The 14,249-nt window shown below is 45.9% G+C and overlaps 1 protein-coding gene across 3 annotated transcripts in view; it reads left to right on the forward strand.

The window, feature by feature from the left end:
- The first annotated feature begins 3,590 nt into the window (after positions 1-3,590).
- The window catches only part of SLC9A8 (solute carrier family 9 member A8), a 71,735-nt gene continuing 61,076 nt past the window's right edge, over positions 3,591-14,249 (forward strand). The window contains exons 1-3 of one of the 3 annotated variants that reach the window (XM_079127037.1): positions 3,591-4,562; positions 6,273-6,451; positions 11,997-12,077. In XM_079127037.1, coding sequence (XP_078983163.1) covers positions 4,537-4,562; positions 6,273-6,451; positions 11,997-12,077 — 286 coding nt within the window. In that variant the 5' untranslated portion in view covers positions 3,591-4,536. Of the gene's footprint in view, positions 4,563-4,923; positions 5,626-6,272; positions 6,452-9,886; positions 9,917-11,996; positions 12,078-14,249 lie in introns of those variants that run through there. The other 2 variants (XM_079127036.1, XM_079127038.1) reach the window with 2 other exon arrangements.

The following is a 14,249-nucleotide window of genomic DNA, read 5'->3' on the forward strand; positions in this document are numbered from 1 at the left end:
TTCAGATAAATTCCCAGGAATAGGTGAGAAGAGCCTGGGACTCATCCACAGGCCTGAGAGCAGGTGACCTGCGGCCTTGGAGCTGGTGACAGGCCCAGACGAGGCCAAGGCTGGCAGTCCAATGACAGGTGCCAAGTCCAGACCTGGCCTTGATTGCAGGCTCTTGGTGAGGGCAGGGAGTGGGCAGAGAGGGGCAGCCCTTGGTGAATTCCAGCCGGGTGGGGTTTTCTGGGGCTAGAAAAAGAGGAACGGCCTCCAGCCCTCGGTAACAAGTGAAAGCAAATGAAAGAGAATAGAAAAAGAAAAAGAAACCGAGAGGGACCGCCACGGGGCAGTGGAGGGGCACATTTTCAAGAGGGAAAATGGCGACCGGCTACAACAGGGTCAGAGATTGACAGGGTTCAGCGGGGCCAGGCCAGGGGCAGAGTTGCTCAGTTGCTTTCGGTGGGCAGGGAGATCTTGGGATAAAGGGAGATTGGGACAGGTCAGGGTTTTGTTAGTGTCCATTTCCTTCAACAAGCATGGCCTGAGAGCAGCCAGCACTCCAAACTCTGTCGCCCACTTCACCTCCCATGAGGCCCTGGGCCTACTTTTATTTTCGAGCCAGAGAAACTAAGGCAGTTACAGAGAAACTGGTTAAAAAAAAAAAATTGCTCTGAGCTGGTCATGGTGGCATACACCTGTAGTCCCGACTACTTGAGAAGCTGAGGAGAATCTTAAATTCAAGGCCACCTGAGCAATTTGGGGCCCAGGGAGTTGCTGTTTCAAAGTAATTTTTTCTTTTTTGCAGTATTGGGGTCTGAACCCAGAGGTGCTCTACTATTGAGCTACATCCCCAGCTCCCCACCCCCAATTTTTTTTTTTTTGGTAGTGTTAACCCAAAGCTCAGTCCTTGTCCCCAATGGCAATCCAATTATTAGATATGGAAAATGACAACTCCCAATGCAGCAAGACCTGGGAAAAGGGGAGTGAGCAGAAAGAAAGCCAAACACTGAGAGCATTGATCCTTTCCCAGACATTCCTTCCTGGTGAAAAGACAGACCCGGGAGAAGGTGTCCATCGAACCTAGGAAAGCAGTCGTGGGGAGAGGCCGAGCACTGATCCTTCCCTGAAAAAATCCTTTCCAGACACCAACCACTGACCCCAGCCCTTCCATCTGGTCCAGTCAGATAAATCCCAGAGACTGCCCCAGAGTCCCTCCCATTTCACCCAGTAAAACAGACCCCAAATTCCTAAGTGCCCGGCTGACACGTTCATTAATTAAGCGACCTAGGTGAGCTCAGGCCCCTCCTTTGTTTGGCAGCTCGTTTTCCATCAGGAAAGTGGGTCCAATGGCAGCTCCCCCTTCCTGCATGAAACTATTCCTGAATGTAAGGCTGACATGATCTGTGAAGTTTGTGTCTAGCCCGGCCCTTTTGTTCTAATTAATACCAATAACAAGGACATGGTTTTGAGAAAAAGGAAAAAGAAGGTTTATTGTTTTGCTAGCAAAGGAGAAGCGCTGGGGACTCCTGTCCCCGAGGTTGTGATTCTGCCCATCATGGGGAACAGGGGGCTTAGAGAGGTGATTCAAAGGCTTACTTGTTAATTCAGGAAACAGTCATTTCTGAGCTCTTCTGGTGTCCTCCCCAAAGTCCGGATGACTTCGTTCCTGTGGTGGGTGTGTGCTCAGACACAGGTGATTCTGCCCAGGATGGGGAGAAAAGGTGATCCTGTTTCCCCTGAGATTAGGGAGGGGGAGAGATTAGGGAGAAGAGACAGAGAAAGAGAAACATGTCCTTTTAAAAATAAGTCACAGTGGCAGAGCAGCGAGGGCTATATTCAAAGCATAAAATGGACCACTGCTACAATAGTGCTGGGGACTGAACTCAGAATCAGACCCCTGAGTTGCAACCTCAGCCCTCTTTATTTTTTATTTTGAGACGGGTCTCCCTAACTTGCCCAGATTGGCCTCCATTTTGGGATCCTCCTGCCTCAGTCTCCCAAATTGCTGGGATTACAGGTGTGCACCTACATCCAGGCTCAAAATAAAAATTTTAAAAGGGCCGGGTAGCTCAATGGTAGAGAGCTTTTCTAGCATGCACAAGACCCTGGGTTCCATCTCCAGCAAGACCCACAAACATACGAGAGAGAGAGAGAGAGAGAGAGAGAGTGAAAGAGTGAGTGAGAGAGAGTGAAAGAGAGAGAGAGAGATCTGCGTCTCAGTCCCCGCTTCAACCTTTGCTATTTGTGTGACTGCAGGCAAGTGGCTTGACTTCTCTGTGCTGATTCGGTTCCTGGATAATGACAGTTTCTGGCGGAGAGCTATGTAAGGAATTAAGGAAGCAGGAGCCTCACACCACACCCACAGGAAGGACTCAAACGTGAGCAGATTCTGACCTGTCTCTCAGTTTTGACAGCGGTCCTAAGAGGTCTCAGAGGGTGGAGAAGGCCGGGTTCGGTCAGGTTTCTCAGTCCAGCTCCTTAGACCAGGGCTCTGACTTCATCCCTGACTCCCCTCCCACCTGCCGCTGTCCATCAGCCACCCCGCCTTCCATCTGCACCAGTCCCACCCCTCCCTTTGGGAGGTACTGCCTCCACCCAAAGGCCACCAGCTCTCACCAGATGATTCCCCAGGCCTCCTGGCTGGCCTGGGGCTTCTCTAGATCCTCCATACCCAGTCCACACTCCACAAGCAGCCAAGGTTGTGTCATTTGTTCAAAGGAATCCCTTCTGTGACTCCCTGAAACACCTGAACTTATTTATTTGATGATTGATTGTTATTGAGAGTCCCCTGTGTGCCTGGTACTGTTCTAGGCGCTAGAGATAAAATGGAGAACAAAACAGACAAGAATCTCTGTATTATAAAGCTGCTGTCACGGGAGAAGAGATGTCTCTGGAGAAGGGCCCGAGGATTTCCCAGAAGAGAGGGGGATCTCAACTCAGGACCAGCAGGGTTCTTGCCATACGTGAGGGAAAGGAAAAGAATTCCAGCAAGAGCCAGACAAAGGCACAGACAGGTTTACTGAGGAAGGTAGACAGATATTCAAGAGACAACGGGGCTGTCGGGAGAGTGAGACGCAGCCCTGATTTGGGCTGGGGGCTCCAATATCTACAGCAGGATGTATCAGGGCTGGACTGAAGCTGGATTAAGGGTGCACATGCCAGTTTTCCCGTGCTTGTGTGTTTCCCTCATTTTACAAGGACACTGGCCTGGGGAAGGGCCAAGGTTGAAGGTTTGTTTTCTGCGCCTCAGTAGATAGATTCTGCATTTCAGGGGCTGGAGGGTGTTTCCCTATCTCAGTTTCACTCTCACTGTGAGAGATGGGCAAGAACTATCTAAGCAAATCACATGCTGTATGTGTGTGTATATACATACAAACATATGAAGCCAGGGGCGCTTTACTGAGTCACATCCTCAGCCCTTTATATTTTTTTTTATTTTTCTGGCTTCAAACTTGGCTTCCTGCCTCAGCCTCCCAAAGTCGCTGGGATTATAGACAAAGTACCACCATGCACAGCAAAACACATGGTATTTCAGATCTGTGAAAAAATAGTTGAGGGCAGGTGGGAGTCCTTGGGTTTTTTAAATAGGATGGTTAGGGTTAAAGGAAGGCCTGAAGGTGGGAAGGATAGAGGCCAAGTGGTTGTCTAGCAGCAGAGCATTCAAGACCAAGGGCTGGGCAAGTGCAAGGACAAGCCTGTTCTTGGAGTTCCAAGCACAGGGAGGAAGCTGCTGTGATAACAGCAGAAAGTGCAGAGAGAGGTGAACCGAGATCTAGCTCACTGGGGCTAAGGGGACAGGGCTGATTCCTGTAGACTGCCCGAGGCTTTCTTCCTTGGGATGGGAGGCCATTACGGGTTCTGAGCAGAGGAGTGACTGTAGTGTTAGGGATCACTCTGACCTCTGTGGAAGACCTTCAGGAGCCGTGTCTCAGACATCCAGGGAGTTGTGTGATTAACCAGATGAGAGTCTGTGGCTCGGCCCAGAGCAGCAGAGGCGGTCAACCAAACCCAAGCCTTACTCTAGAGTACCAGCCCTCCCCACCGGCTCCCACCTCCCCGCCCCCACCGCTTCTTGCTCCTCGCTATCGTCTCAGCCCCATAAGGCACTGCTGGGTACACAGGAGGCGTCTACTACTAATTTGTCGAATCAGGGTCTGGGGGATCCCAGCTCTGGAGGAAAAAACTGTCCCTGGTCTTAGTCGAATGAATTTCTGGGCGCTGTGCTTGCCCTCAGGGTGAGTCACAGTGACCTCACAGGAGTTTCCCTCACACCGTCCCCGCCCAGTAATCGGGAAACGCCAGACTCTCTAGAGGCCGCTCTGCCACGTGGCCCCGTCCGGACCTGCGCCCGGACAGTCCCCAGAGGGTCCTCCCACGCGCCTCCTCCCACCCGCAGGCCACTGAGACGTAGGGACAGAGGGTCGGCCTCGCGAGGTCGAGGCCCCGCCCCCCGCTCGCCGGCCCGCCCGCGCCTCCAGCGGAAGCCGGAAGCAACGGTGGGCCCCGCTAGCCCCGCGGCTCCAGACTCGGTGGTCTTGGCGGCTCGGCAGGATGGGGGAGAAGATGGCGGAAGAGGAGTGAGTGGGCTTTTCCGGGGCGGCGGAGGCGGCAGGGCTGGGCCCCGGCGGGTGACAGCGAGCCTCTGGCCCCGGAAGGCGGGGCTCCCTGTGCCGGTTGGCCAGGACTGACCATGCCGGCGCCACGCGGAGGGCGGGTGGGGACCCGGGGGGCCCTGCAGCGCCCCGAGCGCGGACCCTCGGCGGGGGCGGCCCCGAGAGCAGTCCTGCGGAACCGCGACCCACCTGCACTGCCTCAGCCTCCGACCGTCCGAAGGTCACCGAGCGCTCCTCCCCCTGCGGCAGGAAGTCTTGGCGGCCCCCACGCCCACTCCCGGCGTGGCCGTCGCGTCCTTCTCCGTAACGCCGGTTTTCGCCTTCCTTCGTTGACTGTTGCCGCAGGTGCAGGCCCGAGGCACAGAGTAGGAGAGGGGCGGACCAGGAGCTGCCTTCAGACTATTTCCATTCTGTTGGGATCAGAAAACCAGAGATAGAGGCACGCGGTGGTTTCAGAGCCCGATAAACGCGTGAAGGAATGGGGTCGCGTGAGGGCAGGGGGCACCCGGAAGAAGTGACATTCGAGCAGTGGAGGAGTAGGGGCGACAAGTTCAAAGACCTTTCTCAAGAGAGGGCTTAGTGCTTCGGAGTGACTGAAAGAAAGGTAGCAGCGTGGAGTGCAGACAACAGGCGAATTAACGGACTGTGATGAGGCCGGGAGGGGTCTGTGTCCTCCAGGCCTTTGTGGGCAAGGACCACTGATAGTCCATCTCCAGCCTTGCAGGGCACCATCTGTTGCATGTTACAGACACCCTGTCAGTGTTTGTGGAATGAGTATGTGAAGGTTAACAAGGAAACCATTGGTATGGACTCATTCACCTGATAACCTTTCAATGCCCTTTGGCCAAGTGGGGGCCAAGTCATTTAGTGACTTACTGGGCATCTGCCCTGCCCCAGACACTAAACTAGGTCCCAGCAGCACGAAGCAAAAAAGAGATGGATTAGCCCAGTGCTTTCAAATTTGGATTGAAGTTTGATTCTGCCATTGACTAATAAGGATGTTGGTCATGTTATGGAACCTGGAGAGGTAATGTTACCTTGTTCCTGGAATGAAGCAGGGCCCAGTAAATACCAGCTGTTACAATCACAATTAGCCATTATTACCATGGCAGTATTGCCCTAGTTCACTGTCCCACACAATGAAAAGAGAGCCTTGGCACATAAGGGATGGGTGGGTTCACTGGGTGGGGTGACATATTACAAAGCAGGTAACCTGAGCCTTTTGAAATCTGAGGAGGATTTTGTAAGGTAGGGTAGGCTGTTCTGACCAGATCAACAACTGGGCAAATTCAGGTGGTTTCTTCCACTTGCAGAAATAATAAAAGTAAAAGAACATGAACTGGATAAATAAAAGCATGAAGAAATGGACCTTGGGATGTGCTGAGACTCTAGTTGCCCCTCATCAAGTGTGGAAAAGCAGGTCGTGCTTCCTTTCTTTTGCCAGCCCAGGTTTGCTCCAGCTCCTGTCCTCTGGTAGGCTATAATCAAAGGCACCTCAGGGCTCCAGTACCCTCGTGCAGGCAGGGGTTTCCTTCATCTCTTTCCCCAAGTCTCTCTGGGACACTTGAATCCCATGAAGTTCTTTGCCAGGTTCTCTCTTCATTTGAGTTGTGTGTGTATATAGATCCTTTGAGGCCCCCTTTCCGTCATCTAATGCTTTTTGTTCTCCAACAGGTTCTCCAATACAACGCATGAGGGTTTCAATGTCACCCTCCATACCACCCTGGGTGTCACGACCAAACTGGTGCTCCCGACCCCTGCCAAGCCCATCCTCCCTGTGCAGACGGGAGAGCAGGCTCAGCAGGAGGAGCAGTCGAGCGGCATGACCATTTTCTTCAGCCTCCTTGTCTTAGGTGAATATGGAGACCCGTCATCTGCCTTCAGGAGTGTCCATGGGGTTTCCCTGTCATCTCTGTCTCTTTGCCAGGTCTTCCTCTCACATGGTTTTCACTTTCAATACCGAGGGCCAGTGGTCATAATATCGTAAAGGTCCACCCTTGGCTTTATGGAATCATAGAGCCTAGGAATTCTGAAGAACTCTTACTATAGTGTCCTAACCTTTGAAAGAAGGAATTAAAGAATTTTTTAAAAATATTTTTTTAGTTGTCAATGGACCTTTATTTTATTTATTTATATACAGTGCAAAAGATCGAACCCAGGGCCTCACACATGCCAGGCAAGCCCTCTACCACTGAGCCACAATCCCAGCCTGAAATTGAAGAATTTCTGACCCATAAAGAATTTTGAACATCTGTTAGTGGATTTCAAAATCTGCTTTTAAGGATCTGTGTGTGTGTGTGTGTGTGTGTACAGGCACACGCTTGTAAAGGTGGTGGTGGCAGGAGTTAGGGGGAACCAATGAGAACACATCTGACCTCCTGTCCCTAACTTACTTCAAACAGAGCAGCATTTTAGGCTTCTGTGTAAATTTTTAATTTAGTTTAAGGTTTTTCTGTTGAGTGAAAGACCAAAACCCTTGGCCCAGCATACCATTTAACTGTCATTCCCATTAACCATGGTTGTGACCTTTGCCATCTCTGCATACCACATGAGCTCTGTCCTTTCTTATATAATATTTTTGTTTAAAGTTTTTGCTAATTCTGTCCAAGTTAAAAATCTCATTTTGTTTGCCTTCATTCTCTAGTGGGTGAGGAAGTGTAGGCCAGAGAGGTAGAGCAGTTGGCACATGTGGCTGGTGGAGACTTGTGGCTGTTATCCAGGTTGCCAGATACCAGTCAAAGAGGTGCAGATAAGAGGCCACAACTTCAGTGCCTCCCAGAGACAGCAGACAGAGGACAACTGTTTTGGAGAAGCTGCATGACCACTTTAGATTAGCTGAGTAAGGAGCAAAGAACTTGGAGAGTGACCCAAGTCCATACTCTTGGTTGAGTTTGCATGTTTACATTTGCTTCCTTTTCCTTAATGATACCAGAGTCATTTAATTAGATTAGACCTTTTCGGAGGAGTCAGAGGTGGAACTGGGTTTTTATTGAGTATTGCTTTGATGTTTAGTAGGACTGGTTTGGGAGGAAAAGTATAATTTCGTTCACATTTATATTCAGACTGGTAAATGGCCGTCCTTGTCTGTCATAGAATTTTTTAAACTTTTAAACTGAATACTGAGAAAGCACACAACACGAAGTGTACGATGTCCCATGTGTGGTAGTGCACCCTGGTCGTTTTTTACCCAGTCAGTGTAATTGAATTGTTTCTGGTGGATTACTTCCTTTACCCAGTCAGTGTGATTGAATTGTTTCTGGTGGATTACTTCCAATAATCAAGGACTCTTTTTGATTTTGTTTTCTTTTTCTTTGGTTATATAATTGAATACAAAGAAGAAAAGCAGTTCTTTTCTTTGTTAAGAAATCTTTAGGACCTGAAGTCTTCTTTCAGGATGGAGTGTTATTAGCCTATTTACACTACTGGCAGCTTGCTCTGTTAGAGAATATAAAAGGCAGGCCTGGAAAAAAAACTTTTGTAATCACTTTTTTTTAAGGGAGGTTGAAATGTCAAAGTAAAACTTTCAGGGTGTGGAGCACTCAAGATTAGCTTGTGCTGGGATCACAAAACAGGTTTCAATAATGTGCCTTCTAATCTCAGCAAAATCCTGCCCAGTGTCAGCACATCTGGGGGGCTGAAAGGGCTGAACTGTTTAATATTTGTGCTGTGTATTTTTCTTGGATTGTTTTCTCTTCAAACTGATCATAAATCTAGACTGAAGAGTCACACTATTGTTAGATGAGTTTTGTTTTCACCTAATCAGATTCTTGGCAGTTGATGAGTTAGTATCTCTAATTACCTGCGGATCAGCAGGCATTTAATAGAATGGAATGATGCTTGCTTTTTTGTTTTGTTTTATATTTGCAGAATTGGGGATCATACCCAGGGGAGCTCTACCATTTGAGCCACATCTCCAGCCCCTTTAATATTTTATTTTGAGACAGGGTCTCACCAACTGTCCTCACACTTGTGATCCTCCTGCCTCAGCCTCCCAAGTAGCTGAAATTCTACAAGCGGAACAGGTTGCCCCAGCCCTTTGCCACTTTTTTTTTTTTAACTATTTTAGTTAAATCAAATGAAATTGTAACTTTGTGTCCTATAAGCATGTCACAGGATTATAGTGTTTCCTCTTTGTTAAGGAAATGCCAAAACTCTAGTAACTTGATTTTTAGAACCTTGAATTCAGTTGACTTGCATGTAACCTGACTGATCTTTGACTTCACTAGAAACAACAGTGAGTCATTACTATTGACTTAAACTAGAGTTAACAATTAACATCATTCGGTGCATTTTATGGGCCATTAAACTTAATGGAGTTTTTAAAATTGACATGTTTGTGTTTTAATATATTTTCTATAATTACCACGTCAGGCACAAAAAAATGAGAAACATTAGCTATGGTATACAATTTCTTTCATACAACATTGAAGTTTTCATCCCTTCTTGCTGTTTTTTTATCTTACTGTTCTTGAAAGCATGTTTGTATATGTATGCACATATGTACATTTATAAGCACATACATGTATACTGGTACATATAGTTTGGAGTTTATTTTAACATAAGTGGAGTTCTATAATTTGCTTTTTCATCTCACAGAATGTCTTTGTGATTTTTCCATTTTAGTAGATTTTATATCCACCTCATTTTTTAATTGTAAAATAAACAGTGTATCATTTAAGCCATTTTAAAGTGTATAATTCAGCTGCATTTATTATATTCACAATGTTGTGCAGCCTCACCCCATCTAGTTCCAGAGTATTTTCTTTTTTTATAGTATTGGGGATTGAACCCAAGGATGCTCTAGCTCAGAGGTTCTGAGCTCCATCCCAGGCCTTTTTATTTTTTATGTTGAGATAGGACCTCACTCAGTTGCCCAGGCTGGGTTTGAACTTGTGACTTTCTGGCTCAGTGTCCCTAGGTTCTGGGATCATAGGCATGTGCCACCACGCCTGGCTGAGAATATTCTCATCACTCCGGAAGGAAAGCATTAAAACCAAGCCTTGAACGCAGATACTCCCCAGTCTTTGTTGCCATGGCAACCTCCATGCTGCTCTCAGTTTCGAGGAATTTGCCTATTAAGACTCTTTCATATACATGGAATCATAAAATGTGTGACCTTTTGTGATTGACTTATTCACCTAACATAATGTCCCCAGGATTTGTCCATGTCATAGCATGTGTTAGAATGTTTTCCTGATTAATAGTTCATTGCATGGCTATATTGCATTTTGTTTATTCGTTAATTAGGTGATGGATACTTTGGTTGTTTGCACCTTTTGACTATTCTGAATAGTGCTTCTGAGAACATTTGTGTACAGGTTTGTGTATGTGTTTTATTTCTATGTGTATGTGGGAGGCTACTGGGGGTTGAATCCAGGGTGCTGTATCACTGAACTACATCCCCAGCCCTTTTTGATTTTTATTTTTAATTTTTTAATTTGTTCTTTTTAGATATACATGACAGTAGGATATATTTTGACATATTATACATACATGGAGTATATGTTTATTTTGAGACAGGATCTTGCTAATTTGCTGAGACCGGCCTTAAACTTGCAGTACTCTTGCCTCAGCCTCCTGAATAGCTAGAATTATGGACATGCGCCAATGCACATGACTCTGTTTTTATTTCTCTTGGATATTTACCTCTGAGTGAACTTGTTGGATCAAATGGTTACTTTGTTTAACTTTCAGGAACTGCCAAACTCCTTTTCACAGTCTACCATTTTATGAAAAGAGTTTCGGTTTCTCCATGTTTTATCAATGCTTGTTATGTTTGTTTGTTTTTTCTTTTCCTTTTTTTTTTTTTTTTTTTTTTTTGGTGAAGGGATTGAACCCAAGGGTGCTCAACCACTGAGCCACATTCCCAGTCCTTTTTATTTTTCATTTTGAACAGAGTTTCACTAGCTTGCTCCAGCCTTGATAAATTGCTAGTTGGCTACAAAACAGCAATCCTCCTGCCTCAGCTTCCTGAACTGCTGGGATTACAGGTATGCACCACCGGCCGTTGTTTTAATTATAGCCATTCTAACAGGGCATGTGGCACACACTGTAATCCCAGCCACTCAGAAGGCTGAGACAGGAGGATGGCAAGTTCAAGACTAGCCTGGGAAACTTAGGGAGACCCTGTCTCAAAAAATAAAATGGGTTGAGGATGTAGCTCAGTGATAGAATGCCCCAGGATTCAAGTCCAGTATGTACAAATAAATAGATAATAAAATAGATGTATTCTAGTGGATATGAAGTTGCATCTTGTTGTGGTTTTGGTTTTCATTTCTCTAATGACTGTTGATGTTGAACATTTTTTCACGTGCTTACTTGTCATTCATGCGGCTTGTGGGAAAATGTCTTTTAAGGTCTTTGCCCATTTTTTTTTTTAAATATCTTTTTAAGCATGATGGATGTTTATTTTATTCATTTATTTATATGTGGTGCTGAGAATCAAACCCAGTGCCTCACACATGCTAGGCAAGTGCTCTACCCATGAGCCACAACTCCAGCCCCAAGTCTTTGCCCAGTTTTAAATTGTATTGTCTCTTTGCTGTTGCGTTATGAGCGTTCTTTATATATTCTGCATACTAGTCCATTGTCATATACAGTATTGCAAGTATTTCGCCCCATTCTGTGGGTTCTTTTCAGAGCTTTTCTTTTTAGTGGCTGATGATCATTACTTGGCATTGATGAACTTCATGGTTAGCTCTTTCTACCAATAGACAGACTTCCGTTTTTCTCTTAAAACTGTGTATAGTTATTTGCATTTTATATGAGAATAAACTCTTCAAGTTAGTTTTTGAAAATCCAGCTTGGTGCAAAGAAAGCGTACAAACTGGTGCAACCTGATCCCGTCTGCTCACGTCATGGGCGCACTCCTCCCCTAGTCAGCCACAGGCTGTGCTCGCGCTTAGGGACTTTTTCATGCTCTTGCCATTTAATGTAGGACTTTCTAACTAGGTTAAATATTTATACTAAAATAACATCAGAGATTGATAGTTTAAAGCACAGAATGAAAAGGGGATATAACTATTTCCTTTCTCTGGCCACCTGGTGAGATTGAAGAAACCTCGTTTGTCAATGTGGGCTCTGAGGGTGTCCAGTTAATAGTTACGCAGATTGTTTAAACATTTCCTTTAAAAAATTTAGTACTATTGAGGGACTGGGGTTGTGGCTCAGTGGTAGAGCACTTGCCTGGCATGTGTGAGGAACTGGGTTCAATCCTCAGCACTGTGTAAAAATAAATAAATAAAAATAACACCTGCAACTAAAAAAATATTTTTAAAAAGTACAGTTGAAGTTCACTGTGTCATTACCAAGTGTTTATCCTGATAGTCCCCCCAAAATAAGCACTGCTTTGAACTTGGGTTTTGTTTTTTTTTAACAACCTCCTATTTTTTCCCACAGCTATCTGCATCATATTGGTGCATTTACTCATCCGATACAGATTGCATTTCTTACCAGAGAGCGTTGCTGTTGTTTCTCTAGGTAAGTGCTTATTGGTGATCTCATAATAACAGCAGTAACAGTAACCACCGTCTTTCAAGTGCTGGGAACTACAGAAGTTGCCTTGCATACCTGGTTCCGTGTCTTCCTCACTGCAGCCTGCGTAGGGTGTTGTGACCCCACGGTTAGGGTGAGGACCCAGGGGCTCCCACGGGTCGTGCCTAGGTCCACCTGTGTACTCAACAGCCTCTGTGCTCTGCTGCCTCTCACTGCCCTTGGTGCACGTTAACCTCTGCTGCTTAGTGAGGCTGATGTCCTAGTTAAGGCAGGTGATTGATATTGAACTTACAGAATCACTAAAATTTTCCCTCATGGTACTAGGGATTTAATCCAGGGCTTCTCATATGCTAGACAAATGCTCTACCATTAAACTACATCCCTAGCTCTGTTTTATTTATTTATTTTTTTGAAGCACGGTCTGGCTATATTGCCCAGGCTGGCCACAAACTTGTGATCCTCTTCCTTCAGCCTCCCTAGTTGCTAGGACTGTGTGTGCCAATGTGCCTGGTTCTCCAGTCCTTTTTATTTTTTATTTTGAGACAGGGTTTTGGTCAGCTGCTGAGAGTGTCACTAAATTGTCCAGGCTGGCCTTGAACTTGTGATCCTCTTGCCTTAGACTTTCAGATTGTTGGGACCGTGGGTGTGCACCATCATGGCCTGGCTTCCAGTCTACCCTACTTAACTTTCTCTTGTTTCCTGGGGCCAATAATTGTTAAGATAATTAGCTTCCAATTAGAGTGAATGAATCCGGGTAATAATAGGTGTGAACCAGGTTCATTGAAGTGGCTAGTGAAGGAAGAAGCAGGGACTTTGAGTGGTTTTCAGTCCTAGGCTGAAATGTCAGTAGGAATGCTAAAGGCACAGTAAATAGTTTACTAAGGTTGCCTGAGACTTTATCTGTTTCTTATAGCTACTTTTACTAGTTTTCACTTACCTACTTACACTTTTTAATTTTTCCTTATCACCACTGAGGCTTTAAATTTTCATTGCTTTGTGGATCTTGATTACTGGGCTAGTAATTCTTTTGCAACGTAACTATGGTTTAGGTTAGCTTTGGAAACGAACAGACTGCTCACCAGCCTCTCCTTCCCCCATCTCTACCTGCTACCTGCGTTCCTGTTACCTGGTGCATACCCTCCTGTTTCTCCATGAACCTCACAGTACTACTGAATACCACATTCTAGCCCATGAGCTTTCCTGTCGCCATTTCATTTACACCTTTTTCAGGCAGCACTGGATTTCTTTTTTTTTTTTTTTGGTATCAGGGATTGAACTCAGGAACCCAGGGATGTTTAACCACTGAGCCACATCCCCTTTTATCCTTTGAGACAAGGTCTCAGTGAGTTGCTTAGGGTCTTGCTAAGTTGCTGAGGCTGCTTTGAACTCTTGGTTCTCCTGCCTCAGCTTCCCGAGCTACTGGGATTACAGGTGTGCAGCATTGCGCCTGGCTGAGTACTAATCTTGAGTACAGAATTGGAAACTAGTTTTACTCAGAGAGTTCCTGCTCTCTATTTAGCAGGGTTGTTTTTTTGTTTTGTTTGTTTTTGCAGTGCTGAGGTCGAACCCTGGGCCTTGTGTTTGCTAGGCAGGTAGCTAGCAGTAAGCTACGTCCCAGCCTTCTGGTTCCCACTCCTTGAGGCCAACAGTGGAACCCAGGCATTGCACAGACTAGGTAAAAGCTCTACCACTGAGCTATATCCTTAGCCCAACCGCAGGTTCTTTGGCTGTACATCTTGGCAGATTCTAACAACCTTAGCTAAGAAGATAGTCTTAGAACTCGGAGAATGGGCGACTGACTCATTAACAGTCCTTTCCTGCGATTGGGCACATCGAAAATAACCTCCATAGATAATACCTATTATTCTGCTACATTCAGCAAAGGATTGAAAAACCGCTTCAAGGAATTTATGACTTTGTGGTCAACTTCATAGTTTCTTAAAAATAAAAATTATGGGTGTTTATTTAGGTTTGGCATACATGAAAATTAAAATGATAATTCTTATAATTTGGCTTGGGAAGTCATGTTCTTCCCTGTCTCTTGAATGTGTACATAACTGACTCACTAAACACCCGTGCTTACATTGGGACCTATAGCAGACGTTGTCGCTTGCCTGCCCAGGAGTCATTTCCCTCTACTTCCTTGGAAATAGAACC

Source organism: Sciurus vulgaris, assembly GCF_902686455.1.
Source record: "Sciurus vulgaris genome assembly, chromosome: 2".
Taxonomy (NCBI): Eukaryota; Metazoa; Chordata; class Mammalia; order Rodentia; family Sciuridae; genus Sciurus; species Sciurus vulgaris.